At 36.8% G+C, this 23242-nt stretch overlaps 2 protein-coding genes across 2 annotated transcripts; both read left to right on the plus strand.

Annotated features, from left to right (window-relative positions):
* The first annotated feature begins 57 nt into the window (after positions 1–57).
* LOC110629952 (tetraspanin-19) lies at positions 58–4731 on the plus strand. Its single transcript, XM_021777177.2, has 6 exons — positions 58–501; positions 1381–1480; positions 2213–2293; positions 2419–2523; positions 3045–3233; positions 4474–4731. The coding sequence occupies exons 1-6, from the start codon at positions 335–337 to the stop codon at positions 4483–4485; spliced, it is 654 nt and encodes a 217-aa protein (XP_021632869.1). The 5' UTR covers positions 58–334; the 3' UTR covers positions 4486–4731.
* Positions 4732–11412: 6681 nt separating this feature from the next.
* On the plus strand, positions 11413–13922 carry LOC110629377 (expansin-B3). The gene is made up of 5 exons (XM_043949276.1): positions 11413–11763; positions 11947–12253; positions 12459–12588; positions 13198–13638; positions 13672–13922. The coding sequence occupies exons 1-4, from the start codon at positions 11604–11606 to the stop codon at positions 13393–13395; spliced, it is 795 nt and encodes a 264-aa protein (XP_043805211.1). The 5' UTR covers positions 11413–11603; the 3' UTR covers positions 13396–13638; positions 13672–13922.
* Positions 13923–23242: the final 9320 nt, after the last annotated feature.

Raw genomic sequence — 23242 nt, forward strand, 5'->3', positions numbered from 1 at the left:
TTCTTATTTAATTATAGATTTCGTTCAGACCTTCTTGTTGATTATTTTTGGATTTAACGAAACAGAAAACAGCCCACTATTTAAAATTATGAAGATTCCAGCTTGAATACGGCGAATCCAGCTCATCAGTTATCAGCCCCCAAAACGATAAAATCTTTCGTCTCTCCGACATCCAGCGGCTAAACCATCAAAGGAGCATTCTTTTTCTGCCTTTAGCTTCATAAGTTCTAAGCTCGCAATCTAAAGACTCTTTATTTATTTGTTTGTAATATCGTTACCGAGTGAAGCTGATCAAATTTAGGACTTTGGAGGGTTTTGGTAGGCATCAAGAAGCATGGTGAGATTAATGAGGAGTTGCGTACAATCGATGCTGAAATTACTGAATTCTGTCATAGGAATGGTTGGGTTGGGGATGATATTGTATGCAGTTTGGCTCATTAGGGTTTGGCAGAAGGAAACGGGGGACTTACCATTTGATGATTCTGATCGTCTGGCTCCCTGGTATGTGTTTTTCAATTTTCTTTTTCTGTTTCCTTTCTGGGTTCTTTCGTAAATTTTTGCTTGGTTTGTTACCGGGTAAGTTACAGAAATGAAGGCAATAGAGACAGTGTAGAAGAATAGAAATACTAAAATGTGCGGAATAGAAATCAAATTTTGAGATGCTTTGTTATTATACGTTTATGTACTCATTTTATTTTTGAATTGTTGAGTATGTATATATAGTGACTATTATTTTTGAGATTGGGAAAAGGTGGAGGGAGTAGCTTTTGAAATTCTTTTGAGGATTATAATTTTTAGTTATTTAGAGTCGTTCAACACCATCATAAATTCAGCTTGTTGTATGGTAATTTGGGTTTTTCATCGTCTGTGGTGTAACCTTTGCATATTTCATAATTCAACTCTTTTCCTTGGAAACAAGAGAAGTTTTGGTGCATATAGGTAATAGTTTGAAAAGCAAGTTTGTTTGTTGTTATTGTAGTGGGCTTATCCTTTCAACTGGACTAAAACTTTTTACAACTTTTGGTTGTTTACCTTTTTATATGAACTATTAAACTGTTTCCTGTTTTGCTTCTTCATTTAGCAGAAGAGAAAATAATGTTTCTCTTTACCTTTAGTCATTTCTTTAGGTCTCAACTCTCAAACTCTTTAATTAATTAATTCATTTATCTTCTTTCGAGCATTTTTCACAAGCATCAGTTCAAATGGCAAGTAAGCAGGGTATGTTGGTTTCATCATTTTTACGGCAAATTCTCAACTATGAAGGATACTCACTTTAGCACTTTGTAATTTTTGTCCTTTAAAGTGAACTGATAAGTTGATGCTTTCCTCTTGATTACTCTAAGGCAACTAACTAAGCCCTTGTGTTCTCATGGAATGCAGGTTTATTTATACTTTCCTCGGCCTCGGGGTTATTTTATGTGTTATTACATGCATAGGTCATGTTGCTGCTGAAACTGCAAACGGTTGTTGCCTTTATTTAGTATCCTTTTCTCAAATCTAGTAAATGGAACACCAGCATCCCTTCATTACTATATTTTCTTTGGAGAATTTTGTCTCTATGTTCAAGGACCATTTGGATAAATGAAGATTTGGAATGAAGGGACATGAATGTTGAAATTTGTGATTTTTCACTAGGTATTTATGATAGCACCAAAGTCAAGTCCTTCTTCATTTCAAATGCACATGTATCCAAATGGACGGTCATATTATTTTGAATGCTTGGTCCTTTCATTCCCATAGTCTACTTAACCTGGTTAGCTCTCTTTTGTGTTAGTTGTGATAATAAATATCTTGGATCTAGAAACTTTTTTCTTTTCCATTTCATTCTAATGACAGTGAAAACTTGCATAAAAAAAATCTGGATTTATAATTGAAACTATTGTATTGTGCATGATCAAATTACTTAAGTCAGTCTTGAATGGACACACTGTATTTGAATCATTCTGTGGCATCTTCTAATATAAAAGCATTTCGTAGCATATATTTGATCCAACAAAACATACTTTTTTAGTTCCCTGGACCAGACAGTTGTCAATGGTCACAAAACTCGCACTAAGGCTACCCAGTCTAGTGTTTCTGACAACTGCTCAAATTCTAACAACATAGAAATTTTTAATTAATTCCTAAAAAAAAAAAGAATTGAGATCCAAGGAGCTTTGCTTATTCAGAATGATAGGTGTATTGATTCAGTTTTGGCCTTAACAAAGTTCAGTATATGTTGTTTGTCTTCTTGCTCTTAATGCTGGAAGCTGGGGTGACTGCTGATGTTTTTCTAAACCGTGACTGGGATGAGGTATATTTCATGTGTATAAACTCATTTGTTATCCAATGACTTTTGAGGTTACAAGACAACTTTCAACAAATTATTATTAATACTTTATATGATTGCTCTGCCAATTCGATCAAACTTGGTACCAGTACTTTCCAAAGGATCCAACAGGGAGTTTTAGTCAGTTCAAGGATTTCGTCAAGTCAAACTTTGAGATATGCAAATGGATAGGCTTGTCAATTGTATCTGTGCAGGTCTCTCTCTCTCTCTCTCTCTCTCTCTTAATGTGTGTGATATCTCATCCGAAGGGATTATCTATTTGGTTACATTTGTATGATGCAAACTTTGAGATAAATTAATCCTTTAACCTATTCAACCTTAGCAACCTGTAGAAAGCAATATTGTTAATTATTCCAATTTCCAAAAGTGCCCATCAGCTTTATAAAAATTCCCAAATAGTTTAATTGCATCCCACCTCTTATTTTACGTTCCATGCATTTGTGTGGCTTGGACCTTTGCCAAATTTGATTGTTTAACATAGTGATTCCTATAGCGTCTTAAGTTTGGAAATCAACATTACTGTCTTGTATGTCCATATTCAGAATGAAATTTTGCCACATAGATAAAGTTTAAGTTTTCAAGTCTTTCTTTTTTTTTTCTTCTTTTTTTTCAATACTTATTTTCAACAGCAAGATATATAGGGCTAAATATTGAACTTTTTCTTTGACACCTTTGCGGTGGGCAACTTGTTAACTCCTATGCCTTTAATTTGCAGGGACTGTCTTTCTTACTAGCATTGATACTCAAAGCTTTTGGACCACATCAGTATTATGATAGTGATGATGAATATATTCCGGAGAGGGTTCCACTCATAAATAATGCTATTCTCCCACCTCCTTATGTTGTTGGTAACCCTGTTGTTGGATCCAAAAGCGGAGCTTGGACTATAAACATCAGAGAAAAGGTAGTTAAGCCTAATTCTTCTGGGAACCGTGTAGCTCTTAGGCAAGTCTATATTTAGCTGAACTGCAAATTTGTCTAGGATTTCTCAATTCCCTCAAAAACCTCCCGTCTCTACCTTTTGGGCAAATTACATTTTCATCTCTAAGATGATCTATATTTTCTTATATGCAGTCTCTTTCTACACCTTTGTCTTAATCTGAGACAATTGTCTGCATTGTTAATAATTATTAATGTCCAAAAAATAATAATAATGATGTGAACGTGTGTAAGTTGCAAGACTGAAGCTTTCTTGAAGTGTAGCTATTGCATTTTGATTTTGGTTTGGGGTTTGTTATGTGTGAGATTCAAATTGAAAGGTCTACTAAATGGATGAATTGAAGAATGAGAAATGCATAGGATAGCTTTATGCTTTAGCTTCTGTGCCACAGGGAGAACTGAGGGGATAACTGAACAAGGGGCTATGTGAGACTTGCAAAATAAATATACAGTGAACTCAAAGAGATATCCAATAGGCTGAAGAAATTTAGTTTTTATTTATTTATTTATTATGTTTGAATCACAAACACACCATATGAAATGACAGATTGTGGTCCAATAGTGGTAATTATGTCATCAAACAAAATTGTACTTCTGAGATTGTCTCTGACTATTTTACTTCTAGTCGAACCCTAATGACAGGAATGTAATTTACCGTGGTCTTTCTTTCTTATATTGTTCTTTATTGCAATGGAGAAATCATCTAAGTCAACTTGTTTTGATTTGTCTCTGTAATTGGACAGTAACTTGCCACAAACTCCTGTCTAAGTGACCTGTAATCAACTAGCAATCACCAGAAATCAGATTAATACCCAATGGCTAACATGTGCCTCTACAATTTTCTCATTCGAACTCCTACATGAATTATTCTTTCCTTGTATATTTTTTAATTTTAATCTTGTAATTATATTGCACCTTTTAGTCGCAAATTTCTGCAGTTATCTCATTTTGAGTCACTTGGGATATTTTAAGTCCTAGTTCTTGAGGCTTTTGCATGATCCAGTGCAAGTTATAGCTTGATTCTCTCTGTAACAAAGTGTAATATTTCTTTTATGGTTGTTGCTGTAGTATCTAATGATCAACGAAAGTCGTCGACTTCCATTCCAGTTTCTAAAGTATTTTGGTCGTGTAAAATTGCTAGAAAATTTGCCTGGAAATTGTGATTACACTTCTAAATTACTCATGATTAGTTTCTTTTTCATCAGGCCAACAGGTAACTGTATTTCCCCGAGATCTAGGCTGGATACTTCAAAAGATGGGAACTGAAGACTCAGAAGAAGCATGTAATATTTTATGTGTAAGAGCTTATGAATGTCTGAAGGTTGAAAATAGAAAAGCATACAACTATTGTACTATTGGTGAATATAGCTGTCTGTACATGTGTGATTCCTTTCATTACCTGTATTCAAAAACTAATGACACCATCTTCATTTCATATAATTAACTTTTGTTTTTCTTTTAAATGTTTCTCTCTTTTTACTAAAAATTAATCACCCATCTTAGTTACTATAATTCATACATTGGTTTATGCTGACGAATGTATCTGATTTCTGACGAGACGAATTGCTGTAGAGTTGCAAATGGTTTATAGCACGATGATCCTTATAGTTACTGATCTTCACAAAATTATTTCCCTGAACTATGATTTTGCATAGGTTCAAGAAAATGCGTGAATGCCTTGGATAGGAACATCTGAGTGGCCTATTATGTGCAAACATACATATTTATATTAAAATTGTTGGTAAGAAAAATAAAAATTTTCGGTTCAAAATCCAATAAAAGCACTAACCATCAACTTTCTCTTACGCACTATTTATTATGTTTAATGCTTATCTGCCCACATTTATGACAGAACATCTATCACAAGTCTATCACCAACCAAAAGAAAAAAAAAAAACAAATTGAAGATTTTTGTCAAAGTGACAGATGCCAACCAACTAAGAATTTGCCCAAAAGTTTTTCCTTTTAAAATATAAATAAATAAAATTAAAAGACCGATAATCAATAAAAAAAATTATTATTTAATTTTTATAATAAATAAAAATATATTTATTTACTTTTTAATTTTAAAAATATATTAAAATATTTTTAATATTTTAAAAAATTTAATTTTATCATTCATTTCTATTAATTTTATCGTTAAATATTTTATTATTTAATTTATATAATTTTAAAAAATTTATTAATTAACTTTTAAATTTTTTAAAATTCTACTAATTAGTCTCTGCATATTAAATATATTTTAAAATTTTTTTATAATATTTAACAATTAAAATTAATAAAAAGATTGATTAGTAGATTTTTTAAAATATTAAATATATTTAAATATATTTTTTAAAATTAAAAAATTAATTAGATAATTTTTTTATAGTATATAAATTAAATAGTAAATTTTTTTTTTTATAAATAAATAGGATCAGACTTTAGCCAGCTCATACAACTAAAGAGTTTTAAAGATCTGAAAGCAGAAAAATAAAAATAAAAATAAAAAGTGAAAGCTAGAAATAAAAATGGCTAAATTAGGGTCTAATTGAGCCTTTTTCCCTCTTGCTGATATTGGGTTTTTCAAAAGCTTGATTTGGGTACTCATTTAGTGAGCTTCTAAATCAGTATTATAATGAAGACCGAAAAGATTCAAAGGTATCTCCTCCAACTGTAGCTACCTTCCTTTTAACTACCAATTAACAAGCCATTCTATTAAAAAATTATCAAATCCTAATTAACCATTCTCTTTATTTCTTTATTCACATACCCCATTCTTTGTGTTTTCAATAGGATTTTCCCCTATCGTTTCATGGTGGTTCAACATTATACACCACATTCACCTTTTTTCTCTTTTTTCAGAGTTAGAGAAATATACACATATATCAAATTAAAGCACAATTTTTTTATTAAATTATAATAATTTTATCTAAACACGTTAATTTATGTACACATTTTATCTATGAAATTTTTAAAGAGACCAGTTTTAACCAGAGATTTATACGAGTTAAACTAAATTTATATTCACCAATTCATTCTTATTAAATATTGTGATATTTTATGAAAAAATATTTAATACATATATAAGGATCAAAATACATTACTTGATAAAATCATGAATTTTCTTTATAAATGAATTACATGTGATTTTATGTAAAAGTATGATTAGGGTTGAAGAAGATCTTCAAGAAGAAATTAATGGAAAAATTAGAAAAGCGTCTATCAAATCTTCTTTACAAGAGCACTATATAATTTTTTTTTTTGCCCCTATGCCTTGTTTTAAAGCCTTTAGACATGGTTTGGATTCCCAGTAGGTAGCTTTAAACTTGTTTAAATAACTTATCATAAGAATTAAAACATGTGAAAAGAGCTACGTGTAATCACATAAGAATTTTTATATTTTATTTAAATATATATTCAATTGAATAGCCTTAAAAACATTTGCAAATAATTGAATATTTTATCAAAATAATGAAGAAATTGAATTTGCAAATAAATTAAATGGCATTGGGGGCAAGTTGTCACATGTAGTGTCTAAGCTTATGGACAAAGAAGAAATCTTTATATAAAATCCCCTTTTGAAATTTGTGGAGATTTCAGATTTTCTACTTCTATTGTTGTTGGAATCAGCTTCATCTTCCATACTTACTGGGCATTGGATCATGTCACAGATTACATCACTACAAACAACAAAACAAAATAAAATAATTATAAGGGAGATTTACAATTTAGTCTCTAAATATTGTCATTATTAATAAGTCAGTCCCTACATTTTTAGAAATCTATTAAAACGTCCTTATCTTTTCTTTCCGTCAACGAAATAGTCCTTCCGTCCTTTTTTCTATTAAAAATAGATAAAGGATGAGAGAAAAAATTTTTAAAATTCAATTTTGCTCTCAAATAAAATCCCTTATTTAGTCATTGGATATTGCTATTATTAACAAGTCAGTCCCTATATTTTTAGAAATCTATTAAAATATTCTTATCTTTTCTTGTATCTATTAAAATTTCTTTATCTTTTCTTATATCTATTACAATATCATTATCGTTTCTTTTCGTCAATGAAATAGTTTCTCCTCCTCCTTTTCAAAAAAGAAGAAAAAGAAGAAAAAAAAAGAAAAAGATGATGATGACGAAGGAAAAGAAAAAGAAAAATCCCCTCCTCCTTAAAGAAGAAGAATAAAAAGAAAAATCGAAAAATAATAAAAGAAGAAGAAGAAAAAGAAGAATCAAAGCAGAAGAAGAGGAGTAGGAAGAAAAAGAAGAGGAGGAAGAAGAAGAAAAAAAAAAAAAGAAAAGAGGGGGTAATTTAGTCTTTTGCTATATTTTTAACGGTAAAAATAGACGGAAAGACTATTTTGTTGACGGAGAAAAAAGATAAAGACGTTTTTAATAGATTTTTGAAAATGCAGAGACTGACTTATTAATAATAGTAATACCCAGAGACTAAATTATAAATCTCTCTAATTATAATTTATTTCAAAAGATAATATGAAATAACAGAATTTTTTTTAATTAGTAATTATAAATTCAAATTTTGAGTATAGATCACTATTAAATTTTGAAAAGACACACTTTATTTTTTTAAGGGAGATTTACAATTTAGTTTTTTGATATTACCATTATTAATAAGTCAGTCCCTACATTTTCAAAAACCTATTAAAACGTCCTAACTTATCTTTCCGTCAACGAAATAGTCCTTCTATCATTTTTTCCGTTAAAAATAAATAAAGGATGAGAGAGAAAAATTTTAAAAATCCAATTTTGCCCTCAAATAAAATCCTTATTTAGTTTTTGGATATTGCTATCATTAACAAGTCAGTCCCTACATTTTTAAAAATTTATTAAAACGTCCTTATCTTTTCTCATATCTATTAAAACATCCTTATCGTTTCTTTCCGTCAACGAAATAGTCCCTCCTCCTTTTCCTCCTCTTTCTTAAAAAAAAAAAAAAAAAAAAAAAGAAGAAGAAGATGATGACGATGATGATGAAGGAGAAGAAGAAGAAAAGAAGAAAGAAGAAAAAGAAGAAAAAGAAAAAGAAAGAGAAAAAAAAAAAAGAAAAATCTCCTCCTCCAACTCCTTAAAGAAGAAGAATAAAAAAAAATCGAAAAAGAATCAAACAAGAAGAAGAAAAAGAAGAACCAAAGAAGAAGAAGAGGAGGAGGAAGAATCAATAAAGAAGGAGGAGGAGGAGGAGGAGGAGGAGGAGAAAGAAGAAAAGAAGGAGGTAATTTGGTATTTTGCTATATTTTTAACGGCAAAAATAGATGGAAAGACTATTTTGTTGATGGAGAAAAAATATAAGAACGTTTTAATAGATTTCTGAAAATATAATGACTAACTTATTAATAATTGCAATATTTAAAAACTAAATTATAAATTTTTATTTTTTTTAATGAATTCATTCGATGCAAATTTGACTTAATTCAATAATTAAAATTTAAATGTAAGATAGTTTAAAATTTTTTAAAAAAAATTACACTTTTCCACAATCAAGGCCAAATTTATGAAGTTAGTTGTTGCTTAATTGAATTATGCACAAAAATATTGAGTGGAAATACCAACAACATTTGTTGATTATTGAAATAATGCAAAGCCATTTTGAGTTTTTTTTTTTGTTTTTGTTTTTTTTAAAGCAAAACTACTGATTGTATTAATGAAATTCCATCAAACAAAAAGAGATATCATCTCAAACAGAAAGACGATAATGCCTAATAGATTCTCTAGCCAAAATATGAGCAGTTAGAGTGGCATGACGACGAACCCATCTAACAGAAATATCAGTTCTAGAGTTTAACAAAGATTTACAATCATTTAAAATCAAATCCAGTTCAGAAATATTTAAATGTGGAGACTGAAGAGATTGAACCACTTGCAAACAGTTCATAAGAATGTAGCCATTGAAAGGCAAAAATTCCATCGCAAAGAGCAAACAGTGACGAAGAGCTAAAACTTTTGTTTCCATAAAAAATAAAATATCCGGCTTGTAACTAGTAATCAAATTCTTCAATGCATTAACTGTCCGAGGATTGCAGAATATTCGGCAGTTCCAACACAGGACGATCATTACTTTCGGCTATCCCGACCTTTGACGAGATGAGCCGCTTCATTATTACCTGTCAAATTAACATTTACATGGATGTGGTTAGAGGCATCCTATTGAGAGGAACAAAAACTTGTAGCATCATCATCCTGTTGAGAGGAAGAAAAATCAACATTGTTAAAAAACCGAAACATATATCTTTTTGCCTCTAATTCTATAATAGATACCCCTCTAAAGGATATCATAAATCTATCAAAGAAGTCTGCATATTCTGAAAATTGATTGAATTGTATGTGAGAAATATCTTCACCATACAAAAATCATAAGTGACGATCGGAATATCTCTGGAGTTCTTAATAGGGACAACAATATATTTTTCTTTATCAATAGTCAATTGACGCAGATTATCTTTCATGGGAGAAAAGAAAAGAATGAGTTAGATTTAAGAAAGAGGAAAAAGCGAGAGTATCGAGTTACAGAAAACTAGAAAACTTGCATTTTGAGTTAAATATAATAATAATAATTATAATAAAAGGGTAAGTTTGATTATATTTCATTTATGCATTATCAAACTCTACTTAAAATTAAGGAAGAATTTATGAATGTGATTACAATAATAGAATATGAATGAGTCATGTAAACACTAATCTTGTTGAGATATCATTTCTTTGTAAAAAAAAAAAAAAAATCAAAGTTATGCTTTTTTTTTCCTATCTATGTATCAAAATTTCTAAAATGCGTGGTCCACTTTCTTTTTTTTTTTTTTCTCTTTTCTTTTTAAATAGAAAAAGGTCACAAAGACTAGACGTATAAACTTTCCTCTCTTTGGTCCACAAAAACCCAATAATTCGTGACTTTTGGTCCTCTCCTTTTGGATAAAATTTGGTATTTCCATTTTATGTTTTTAAAATAATATTGGCATGCCATTTAAATACACATCTTAACCTTTCTTTTAAAATACTCCTTATTCAGCACTCACATATTTAGTCTGACAATAAATACATTTGAATAAATTTAAAAAATATCAAATTTTATTCCTATAATTTTCATTTGAAAAAAAAAAAATTCTACGTATTCACTTAGTGAGTACTTTTGATGCCCATGGCATCCTCTCATTCTAATTTTCTTAATTATCTCATAATATTTATGACTTAAATTAATAAAACTAATTAATACTCTTAATTTTAAAAAATTATATAATAATCAATACTTCTGCACCGAAAAAAAAAGCATTCACAATTAACTTCATATCTATTTTAACATCAATGCTGCTAAAGTTATTATCTTTCAACCAATTTAAAACTTACCTTTAAAAAAAAGTTTCAACAAGATTAGCCAGAAGAAAATTATTATAAAATATGTTAATTGAGCATGAAAAATTAAATGTTTGCATAATTTTATAATTTTATTGTAACGTTTTGATTTTAAATTTTTTATATTGAATATAATTAATAGTTTTTTAAAATTATGGATGATTGGATGTAAGTACGGGTTTGAATTTCACTACTTTATGAAAATTTACCTTGTTAATTAGCCTAATTTATGAGCTTTTGCTTTTTAGACTAATTTTTTAAAATTATTCCGTAATTTGTGCTTTCATGGCAATTAAGGAATCTCTTTAATTAAAAATAAATTAAATAAACATTTTTATTATTCAATGAGATTAATCTAGTACATGAGGAGAAACGTTCAAAGAAATCGGCTTATTCTTTTCATATTTAGTTACACTAAACGACGTTGTTTCACTTCCTCCAATCAAAATCTAGGGTGTTTACTGTCACCACCAATCGCAGCCGCTGCCAATTAACGACTCTTTTCCACCTTATCCCACGTGCATGTAGTAATAAAAAACAAACCAACAATAATAACGGCAGAAGCGAAACTAAACAACGCTCCTATACTAATCTTTTTCTTAAATGTCGAAAATGCCCTCTAACTAGCACGGCCAGCGGAATTAACGCCTTAACGGTCGGTGGGACCCAACTTCTAATCGGAGCGGCAATTCTTGTAAATACGCCCAAATCTCATGGGCCACACGGTCACAAGAAAATGTTAGATAAATAATATTAAATAATAATTAAAAAAAAAAGCCATCGTTTTGTACTCTATATATGTGCACTGCTCCCGACACCAGAGTTCAACGCAAACAACAAAAGAAAGGTGTCGGCAAACTCCGTTTTAACTGTTCCTTTGCAGTTGTCCGCCGCTCGCCGTGAAAGTGACGTTGTACTGGTCATCAAGGTGGTGGTCTTGGTGGCTGGTAGCGGCTGCTTTTTTTCTTTCGTTCGTTCTTTCTTGCTTCTAACAATGCAGCACCTCAGCTCCAGCCGGCTTTTGGGTTTCTTCGTTATGGTGTTCTTTAAGTGCTTGGTGGTCTCCGGGCAAGTTCCCCACCGTGTAGCCGACCTACATTGGCATCCAGCTACCGCCACCTGGTACGGCAGCCCCGAGGGCGACGGCAGTGACGGTATGTCCCAGCACTATTTACTTTTCTGTCATAGATTGTAGTTTGGATCAGATTCTGGTGGGTTTTAGTTAATTAACATTGAGTTTGGAAAGAAAATTCCAAATTAAGAAAAAAAAATCAATTATTTTTTCCATAATTAACTCGAAAGTGACCCCTTTCTGGTTATGTATATGTTTTGTGCAGGAGGGGCATGTGGGTATGGGTCACTGGTGGACGTGAGGCCGCTGAGGGCCAGAGTTGGTGCAGTGAGCCCAATACTGTTCAAGAATGGAGAAGGTTGCGGCGCATGTTACAAAGTGAAGTGCCTAGACAAGAGCATATGCTCAAGAAGAGCTGTGACCATAATTGTAACAGATGAGTGCCCAGGTGGGTACTGCTCCAATGGACGCGTCCACTTTGACCTCAGCGGTGCAGCCTTTGGTCGCATGGCTATCACCGGTGAGAATGGCCAGCTGAGGAACCGAGGAGAGCTCCCCGTTGTTTACCGCCGGTATGTAGTTGGCTTTTTTTGGTAGCTTTCTGTTTTAACGGCCTCTGTCTCTCTCTGTTTTGTCTTTGTCATTTTTGTTCTGTCACCTTTTGTTTATTTATTGGGAAAAATTACTACTAATTATATTTCCAAGAACATGACCCAAGTATCCTTTTGTTTTCATTTTGACTAAACTTAAATTTGTTTGATATCCATATGGTTGCAGGACTCCATGTAAATATCCAGGGAAGAACATTGCCTTCCATGTAAATGAAGGTTCAACAGATTATTGGCTATCTCTTCTAGTGGAATTTGAGGATGGTGATGGTGATGTTGGATCCATGCATATAAGAGAAGTAAGTATAAACTATATAAAGAAACCTAGAGCACCTTTTGCACATTTTATTAGGAATCTAAAGTGAGAAAGCAAATATACTTGTTGGGTCAATAAAGTGTAAAGCTTGTTAAGGCAGCTTTAGATAGTTTTGGGTGCATGTTCTAGATCTTACCTTTCTCATTTACCTAAAAGAAATTGATGCCTAAACGTGCTAAAAAAAGTAAAGGTCATTCCATAAAAGCAATGATAAGTATGTTGTTCTGAGTAGACAATTCCTATGATTACGGTTATATTAGTCACTAATCACGTTATGCTTTGCCACTTCATCAAAGAAAACACAGCCCTAATCTTCCTTTACCTAATTAATTCCATCTTGTATTATTTTCTTACCTGCAGAGAGGTGTTTATATACTTATCTTTATGAGTGGTACCTATCATAATTTTAATGTATATGGTATTTTCTAAGATTAGACTTGAATCCTGTGCGGATTGGTATTGGACTTATTGCATGTGACATAGGGGCCACAAGCTTAAATCTTTAAGTTTTTGAGATATTTTCTCCATCAAGGGAAAGCTGCAAAATCTAGAGTTTTAATTACAACTTGTGATTTAATGTTTGTAATGGCAGGAAGGTGGCAGTGAGTGGCTAGAGATGAATCATATATGGGGAGCAAATTGGTGTATTGTTAGGGGACCTTTAAAGGGACCATTCTCAGTGAAGCTAACAACACTTTCAACAGGAAGAACACTTTCTGCGAGAGATGTTATTCCAAGAAACTGGTCTCCAAAGGCCACCTATACCTCTCGCCTCAATTTCTACTCCTAATCATCATATGATAAGCTCCTCACTTTCCTCTTGCTCTGAACTGAAACTTGGCTTCAAGCAAGACAAGAAACGAGGAACAAGAAACAAGGAACAAAGCCTCCCCTTGTCCCCTTCACACAGAAAGTGTCCCATGTTTGCTGTTTCTTTTCTTTTCTTATTTTTTTCCCCACCCTTTTTTTAGGAGAAAAGTAACCATTGGATTGCATAATGTTTGGGATCCAATGCTCTTGCTTTTTTCTTTTTGTTTTTCCTCTGTTTTTCTTTTTTTTTTTTTTTTGTGCAAGTGTTTTTAGAGGTAGCCCTCTCCAAAGGAGAGAGAGCGTATAGTGTACTTTGTATTTGTATTTGTATTTGTATTTGTATTTGTATTTGTAATGTCTGGGGTATGTAGGCCCTGTTTGGTTGTTAATTAATTTGGAATTTTCAGTGGTATCTGTGTAGTCAATTTGGAGACCCCATTAGGTATTAAAAACAATAATATTGTAGACAGGCTTTGCCCTGTGGGACACTATCCACTATTTACTTTAGTTGGATGATTGCCCATAATTTGCTCTGTGATATACTGGTTTAAAATATAAAAACTTGAATTTCCACTCTCAATTCAAGCTAAATGAATTTAACATGGAGGATATTCTCAGTATAGGATGGGTCTATATGAAATAATAATGAGATTTATACAAAATCTCATATTATCCATAAAAAACATAAAGGTGATTATTACTCTGCCGGCGGCTGCTGAGTGGAAACAAGAAGGTTTCCATTCCCAAAATTGCACTATTATCAACTCAAGCGCATAATAAGCACAGAGCTAATTACATTTCAACGCTAGGATGTGATACACTGGAGATAGATGCTCAAATTATTGAAACTTATGCAATCATATCAAACTTATTCTTCCATATAAATAATAGCAACTCAAAATTAATAGGTGAGGTATGCACGACGAAAGCATGTAATTATAAGAGAAAAATTTTTCAGAACTTCTTATAATGAGAAAGTATTTGGATCAATGAATACCCTTGTTGTTGGCTGAGATGATGATGACGACGATGACAAAGACTCCTGAATTGCAGCAGACAGAGAGAGAGAAATGATGAGGCAGTTAGTTAGAACAACGGTTAGTTGATGTCTAGAGTTGGATGATGTTTTGTTTCTTTTTCAAGGTTCAGATATTTGTTTTCTTTAATAAATTCACAACAACGGTGTTAACGATGCTTGTCTGGTGATGAAGGGAACTGTGGCAATTATTAGTTTTTATAGTTCTGTTTTGGTTCCTGTTCTCGACCTTCTTTTGCGTTATCTCTGTTTCAGGCATGGCATTTAATTGCTCGTGGCTCTGCCTTGGCACATAGGCACATAACTTGTAAATGCTAAAATGGCAAATCCAGAAATATGGCAATCAAATTTATCTAGATATGAATATGGGCAGCAATTATGGAAGGGATTGGAGTTTTGTTTATTTAGAGTTTGAGGGAAATTGCCTGGCCCTAAGCTAAATCTGCCTCCGCTGTATTTCTCTTGGTTAGCCAAGTCTAATGCCAGAGAAAGATAAGCTTTATCAAAGTAATAAAGATAAAACAAGTAGAAAATGTGTGAACTAGGAAGAAAGGAGGTGGTAAAATGGAAAAAAACATGAAACACTTTTTTTTTGAATTTTCCTTTTCCTCAATGTGGAAAGCAATTTGATTTAATGGCAAATAATGTACCATGATTATATTTTATTCTTGATTAAAACATAAAAGGAAATAAAATTAAATATGTTACTTTAATTAATTAAAATATTATAAGTATGGCACCAAAAATAAAAATATTTTAGTTTTATTAAAATCCGTTATTTAATAAATGTTGGTATCAAATAGTTTCAGTTTAAATAATTTTAAAAAAATATTTTAAAAGAGATAAGTGCGCAACAATCCATGAGTGTCGACCGGGAGAAGCTGAGCCCCGACGGTGGAGAGGGAAAAGAAAATTTTTCGCCTGCTCTCCGAAGGTGGTTGCAAAAAGGCTGGGTTCCAAAAGTCTCAAGAAGAGGTTGTGAGCTTTTCTTGGATTGGGCTTCTTCTGGATTTAAATGACCTCCTGACTTCTTGTCCAATTGGCTTTCAATTTAATCACATTTGTATAGTAAAAAAAAAATTATACATATAAATACTAAATTTAATTATTTAAATTAAAACGATAATTTTAATGTTAGTCTAGTTAAAAATATTTATATTTATTTAAAGAAAAAAAATATTTATATATTTAAAATTTACTGTAAGTTAAATTTAAAGGCAATGCAAAAAAAAAATAAAAAGAAATGAGAAGGTAATCATAAGAAATAGAATGGAAACATTTTATTTGTATGAAATTTTATATATTTAATTAATTGAAATTTGAAAATATAAATTACAATAAAATTTATTATTATATCCATTCTACAATATCTTTTTTCTAAAGTTTATTTCACTAAAACTAATAAAGTTAATCAATAACTTTTGATAACCGCTGAATTTCTTCGCCCCGGTCTAAGATTAGCTCATTAGGACAGTCCATAATCTGAAAATTTCTAAGTTTTCTTCAAGAGTCAGGTCCAGCCCGCTCAGCTCAAAGACTGAGCTCCAGTCAGATTCTTCAATCAGGCTGGCCCAGCTCTTTCGGCCCAATGAACAGATCCCCTCTGAGCCTAGTCTTAACCTTACCTTCCGGCCCAATTCGGAACCAGGAAGGAATTCAGCCCATTCGCCTTGTGGGACCATTCACATGCGTGCCCGGGGAGAATCAGGGGTCGTTACGCATGGGGTAGCGATCTGATTTCCTCGTACGTCCATATCAACGTGACATGGACAGGTGGCCCAATGACGTACATTCTGTTACACGTCACTAGCGGACAAAAGAAAACATATAAAAGGAAAAATACTCTCCTCTAACTCTAAGCTTTTTCCAGTTTTACAGAACCCATTGTAAAATCCTATTTTCTGGATCTCAGATCATCAAGTGGCGCCGTCTGTGGGGATGAAGGAGATCTTTTCATCACCGGAGTTCCACTCTAAACAAACCCACTGAGATCCACGATGGCTAATCACAACGAAAACAACGTCACTCCAAATGACCTGAGCTCTGCCCAAGAGGGGCAGCAGTTCTCCTTTTCCAGTCCTACAACTCCAAACAATCAACCACCCATCCCTTTCAACCCCTCGCCAAGCCTGGCAGGGAATGCTTCCGCCGCTACCTTGTCCAACCAGGACCTCCAAACTATCGCCCTCCAACTACAAAACACCGCCCACTGGCTGGGGCAGATAATGCAGCAACGGGGCCTTAGCACCCCAGCAAATGTATTGCCAGTGGTAGAAGAGCCCCAGACCAATGAACATCAACCTACCTTCAACCATCCCCAAACAGTTAGCCGCGAAACCGGAGAGAGGGAGAGAAGAGCTGGGGAAGAGGAAGAACCGGAGGCCAGGGTTCATGGAAGGAGGATGAGAGAGATGATTGAGAATGATGGGGCCGACAGTTATTCTGTCGGAACAACCAGATGGACGAGAAGCGACATGAAAGAGGAAGAGTACCACCTGGAGAAGAAACCCAGGCAGGAGGAGGAAAGTGTAGACCAAAAGCTGCAAAAAATGAGAGAGCAACTCTTGGCCGAGTTGGGAATGAAGGATCAGAACCAAACTCTTCTGCCCACCTCTTCACCCTTCTCGAAGTGGGTGCAACAAGAGACTATTCCCAAGAAATTTATGATGCCACCTACGGCCGCGTACGACGGAGCTGGGAACCCCCGGGAGCACGTCTTGAACTATAAGACCTTCATAGAGCTGCAAACTCTTTCAGATGCCTTGATGTGCAAGGTATTTCCTACGACGCTCTCGGGGCCAGCACGGGCGTGGTTCAACAGCCTTGAGGCCGAAAGTATTAGCAGCTTTGGAGATCTGGCCACTCGCTTCATCAGCCGATTTATCGCCGGGGTGCCCGCAGATAGGAAGACGAGTTATCTGGAGACGATCAGGCAGAGGAGAGACGAATCGCTCAGGGAGTACGTCGCTCGTTTCAACACGGAGCCCCTGCAGATTTCCGAGCTCGATGAGGGAAGGGCGGTGGAGGCCATGCAAAAGGGGACGACCTCTGCCGAGTTCTTTGGCTCATTGAGCAGGAAGCCCCCGACCTCACTGGCCGAGCTGATGAAGCGGGCTGAAAAATACATAAGGCAGGATGATGCCTTGGTGACAAGCAGGTTCGCCAGGGGAGCGACAGATAAGAGGAAAGCACCGGAGGAAGGGAGGTCGAAAAGACAAGAGAAAAAGCATGGCAAGAGGCCTGAGCCTTACAGACAACCCTGAGAGCGAAGGGACCAAATATCTCTCCCTCCTCGGGTCTCAGAACAGAGGCCACTCCCTCCGTGGGTTTCAGAGAAGCCGACCCTACTCAATGCCTCTAGAGCCGAAGTGCTTATGGCCGTCCAGGATAAGGAGTTCCTCCAATGGCCCAGGCCTATGAAAACGAAAGCAAACCAGCGAGATCCTGACAAATATTGTCAGTACCATCGCACGCACGACCACGACACCAATAACTGCTTCCAGTTGATCGCTGAGATCGAGAGGCTGATAAAGAGGAGACACCTCAAGAACTTTATAAAGAAACCGAAAAAACAAAGGCCTCAGCCGAACCCAGCAGCGCAGACACTCAAGAGAATGGGAGCAGGGCCAGTGAATGATAGGTCCAGTGGAACCATCAACATGATCGTTGGAGGAACTAAAAGTTGAATGAGCTGGTGAAGCAGAAGAGGTACTTTCCTTAGAATATTTGTGAAAAGAAATTCTTGTACTATGAAAACATGAGTAAATGGAATAACACCATCATATAATAATACAATGATTATCTCTATTATTATGAATATTAACTCTCTCAGAAAAAGAAAAGAACAAATATCAGAAGACTTCCTTGAGACATAGAGACCTCCTGGAGGTAGAAGACCGGGATCCCCAAGATCTCCCGGATTCAAGACTAGGATCCCGTAAGATCTCCTGGAGCAAAAACGGCCGGCGGGATCACCAAGATCTCCCCGGAGCAAAAACGGCCAGGATCCCGTAAGATCTCCTGGAGCAAAAACGGCCGGCGAAGATCTCAAAGATCTCCCGGAGCGACAAAGGCCGGGAACCCCAAAGAATTCTCCGGCGTCGTATGCTCACAGCAAACAGCGGTATACAATGACAACACACAAAAATAACTCATAAGAATATAGTTCCGACCTCACATAAAAGATTGGAGCACGGGACCCTAAATGAAAAAGCTAAACTCCGACCTCCCAAAAGAGCTCGAGTCATAAGGTAAAGAGACTTTGATCTCACACAATAGCCAAAAGCGCCAAAATGCCATGCTGACCTCAAGAGGGTGCTAGAATATAAATAAAAGAGTTCGAATCCAACCTCTCAGAAGAGCTCGGATTCAGGCTAATAAGACCTAGATCTCGCAAAATGGCCAGCATATAACGAAATTATACTAAGGCGCCCCAACACCCGTATCATGTAGCAATACGACCTACTAACGGCCAATACAAAGCTCGCGGTGCCAAAGCGCCAAAGCACCATGCCGATCTCAAAAAAATGAGCTCGGTACTGATAAATCCAATAGGCAGACCGAATTAAGGCGAGGCTACAAGTTTATAAAAGGAAAGCTGAAGCCGAACAAATAAGCAGTCAGACTGAGACATAGCCCATATAAGGCTCGACAAGAAAACAAGAAATTAAGTCCGACTTCACAAAGGAGCTCGGGGCACCAAAGTGAAGAAAGTGAAATTCCGAACTCCCGAGCTCACGATACAGGCAGCGTCACAGGCTACAGGCATAAAAGCCTAGGCAAAAAGCAAAAAACCGATCTCCCAGCTCGGATGAACTCGCAACATGAATAAAGATAAGTATAGAAGAAATAACAGAGAACCGAGCTCCCTCTATGAAAAGGCCCACAAATGCAGAAACACATAAAAGGATAAACGAAGGCAAAGGACCGTGCTCACAGCTCGGGTTAACTCAGCATAAACAAACATTTAACAAGGATAACCCAGGAAGAGGAAAACGACAAAAGACCAAGCTCTCTATCCCAGTGGAGCACGCAGCTCAAATCGCACTGACTGCCAGAAGGTTATCTCCAGAGGAACAAGATATTATGTATCCGAGCTCGCAACAAGGACGAGGTAGTGAGTCAAAAACAAAAATGCCCTCATGGGAATAAGAAAAACTCGCAAGTTAGAAGCTTAACCAGACTCCGAGCTCTTAGCCCGGGTTAGTTCGACTAGCAAGGTCCCAGTAAAGCCAGCCTGGTCCATCAAATGAGTAAAATTGACAAAGCCAGAAGACAGTCTGAGTACAAAATAATGATGAGGCACAGGCCGAGGTGAAATATCATTCATCATCATGAACACATCTCCAGATCGCCATACATTTAAACACCAAAGTAAAAAGATAAAGAAATAATGCAAGTAAAGGACGTTTTGACAAAAACTGTTTTCGAGCTGCACGGTCATTAATGGAGCCCAAGTATTTACCCCTTCACCAGCCATGAAATAACTGCTGAGGAGGTAAATGGGCAACCCGAGGAGAAATCCAATGGCGTGAGCAGATAAGACCCCAGCTTCAGTTCTCGTCCGAACAGAACTAAAAACAAGGAGGCCAATCCTGCTCACCATTTTAAAAGGTACGTGATACATTTCTCTTTGGTTATAAAGGGCTACATGCCCAAGCTCGTACATGTGAAATAATGGAAAGAAAAGTTGAAGACATTAAGTCAGTTGTTAAAAACCGAGCTCATAGTGAAGACCTAATGAGGTCGAAATCTATAAAAGTACAGCTTGACGATCTTGGCCTTAAGACAAATCTAGCTCGGAGAAAATTTATAGATAAGAACGCCCTAGTGAAATTAGGAAAGATTATAAGTCAGAGACTAAGTCTCTGGCTAAGATTTCAGCCCTGATTGACTGAGGGGCAAGAAATGAAAGACGATCTAGTCGATTCCTTACCAAGTTTATTAGGCACAGTTTAAGTGTCTCATTCTCAAATCTTAAAATTAAACAAGTCAGACTGCCTAAACAGAATAAGTAGCCTGATAAGGAGGGAAGAACAAGCAAAGGTAGGAACAGCTCAAGTACGAATAAAGCCAGAGAAATAAATAACAATCAAAATAACTCAAAACACCAACGCAATTTGAAAATTAAATTTCATTAAAAAGAAAAAATAATTACAACCTACTTTACAGTCTATTCTACTGAGGAAAAAACAGTCCTTAAAGGACTTACATGCCTAGGGGCATTATCATCTACATTATCCCCTGTACTATCTATACTTACATTATTTACATTACTGTCTATGGGAGGCCCAGCATCCTCCTGCCCAGATCCCTCAATGCCCACGAAAGGCACGATCTCCTGCCCTTGAGGCCCAGTATCGTCATTCCCCAGCTCGGGTTCTGCCTCAGAAGGCCCAACTGCAATGTGAGAAGCTCTTTTGGGAAGAGGTCTGTCATCCTCCCCGTAAAGCACCGCCTCACCATCAGAGTCTTCCTCTGCAGCTCGAAGTTCAGCCAACGGGGTGGAGGGAGCGTATCTGGCTGTCCTTAGGCCCCGGTTGTATCCAGAGACGAACATGCGAAAGCCCTTGTTCCATATGGCTGTCTTCATCTTATCAGAGCCTTGGAACTCCGCAAGTCGCTTCTCACAGGCCTCAGCTATCTTGGCTTTAAATTCAAAATAACTTTTATAATCCTGGAGGCGAGCTTCACAGGCCTGCTCGATCTCTTTTTTCAGCTCGGGAGACTCTTTATACTACATCAGGCGCCTCTCACACTCCAGTTGGACCCTGTCTTCAGCGAGTCTGGCATCCTCGAGCAAGGCCTAGCATTTATGCTCCAAAGTCCTGACCTCATGGCAGAGCTTTTGATTATGAAGTTTAAACTCCTCTGCCGCTGAAGCCAGGTCTCTGATACGATCTGAACTCTTACTCAACTCCTGTTCGAGAACCTCGACCCGAGCTAGTGCCCCCTCTTTCTGGACCTCCACCTTGTTAAGACGAGCTTGGACTCCTTCGAAATCAGCCTTCAAGGCCTCGCACTGACGCTGGGCCTCGTCCCTCTGGATCATAGCCTCGTCCCTTTCATGAAGGGCATCCACCGTGGAGGACAGCTGCTTTAGGACTTCTTCACAGTGGACTTCAGCAGCAGCTGCCCTATCGTCAGACTCTTTAAGAACCCTCCGAGCGTGAGACAACTCCGCCTCTAGGGACCTAGAATGCTCTTGAGCTGCCGCGAGGTTGCTCCTGGCATCACTGGTCGCAGACAGGTTCTCCTTCAGACGCGCCTCCTCGATCCGGCGATCAACAGATTCTCGGAGAGAGAGGTCACGAGCGTCCACCTCCATGAAGAGGCCCATCACCTAGTACAAAAAGAGAAAACTGTTAGAACAAAGAAACAAAGAAAATTGGAATATGAACATAAATAGGAACGTAACAACTTGCCATCAGGAGCATCTCCCTAATCCTATCTCCGAGCTCTCCTCGAGGTAGAGACCGGAAGGCTGCTTGCTCTCGTGTGAAGCCAGCCAAATGGCCGGTCAAAGTAAGCAGACGAGAGTCCGAAGCCTCCGTGATTCCCCCGAACATCCGCTCCCGCAAGATCTCCGCTACAACGCTCGCCAGAGTTTGATGAGTGATGTCCTCAGTGTTCAAAATGTTGTTGTCAGGAGCAGACAACAGGGGTATCACAGGAACATCCTTCTTCTTTTCAAGAGGGGGGAGAGCGGGAGCTAATCCCTTGGAAGCTTCCTTTCTCTTTCCGATGAAGGGAGAGCTGGAGCTGATCCCTTGGAAGCCTTGGATTTCTTCCGAGCAGGAGCTGGGGCAGACATTTCAGGGGAGGTAGGGCGCTTGTCCCCAGCCTTCTTTATGACTCCTCCTTCACTAGCAGGGCCGGATTCAACATCTCCGATAGGGGCCTCCTGGACATCTTCGTCTACAAGAATAACCTCCCTACTTTTTCCTGGAGCTTCCTCTTCAGTAATGGGGCCTCAAACCCCACCTTGGTGACCTCCTCCTCAGCAACAGTGGGAACTTCAAGCCCCACATCAGAAGCGCCCACAGGAGGAAGGGCGGGATCCGTCCTCGCCAGCCCGGCGTCCTCAGCCACTTCAGAAATAATTCTTGGAGTCTCTTCCGCCCCCTCAGTAGAAGAGCGTCGAGGCTGGGGGGCTTGAGAGGACTGGTGAGCCGAGCTCGATCTGCTACGACTAGAGGGCCGAGACGACTTACTACGTCGGGAGCTTGGTCTAGGAGCTTGTGAGGAGACCGGAGGAGGAGGAGGTCGGGTAACCGATCTGGAAGAAATAACCTCGGCCACCCTTCGAGTAGCCTCCCTTAAGATTGCCCAGCCAGGAGGGCATCCAGAGCAATATCCATGCTCTCCCGGGACAGTATGAGATTCTTGGGAGGCTTAATCTGATCCATCTTCACCTCGGAGGCTACAAAATTAAAAATCAAAGCAAATCAGAACAGTTCTGAGCAAAGGTCGCGTAAGCAAAAATTAACACAGGCAGATAGAATAAGGTACGCGCGTCCTTAATATCCCTAAGGTTGGACGCGTACAAGCACTTTTCGACGTCATACTTCCTATCCACAGAAGTCAGTCGAAGGAATCCGACCTGCTCGGTAAGGCCCAATTGGGGCAAGTCGTTGCAACCCAGAGAGACATCCTCCCAGTCAAGACCGAGCTCCCAAGCCAACCCCGTATTCTTCTTCAAATCCACCATCAGAAACCCCTCTACCCAGCCCTTGATAGAGTCTTTATAACCCGTGAAAATGGACAACCCTCCGCGAGGGGCAAAGTAATA

This window comes from Manihot esculenta, chromosome 13 (assembly GCF_001659605.2).
Source record: "Manihot esculenta cultivar AM560-2 chromosome 13, M.esculenta_v8, whole genome shotgun sequence".
Taxonomy (NCBI): Eukaryota; Viridiplantae; Streptophyta; class Magnoliopsida; order Malpighiales; family Euphorbiaceae; genus Manihot; species Manihot esculenta.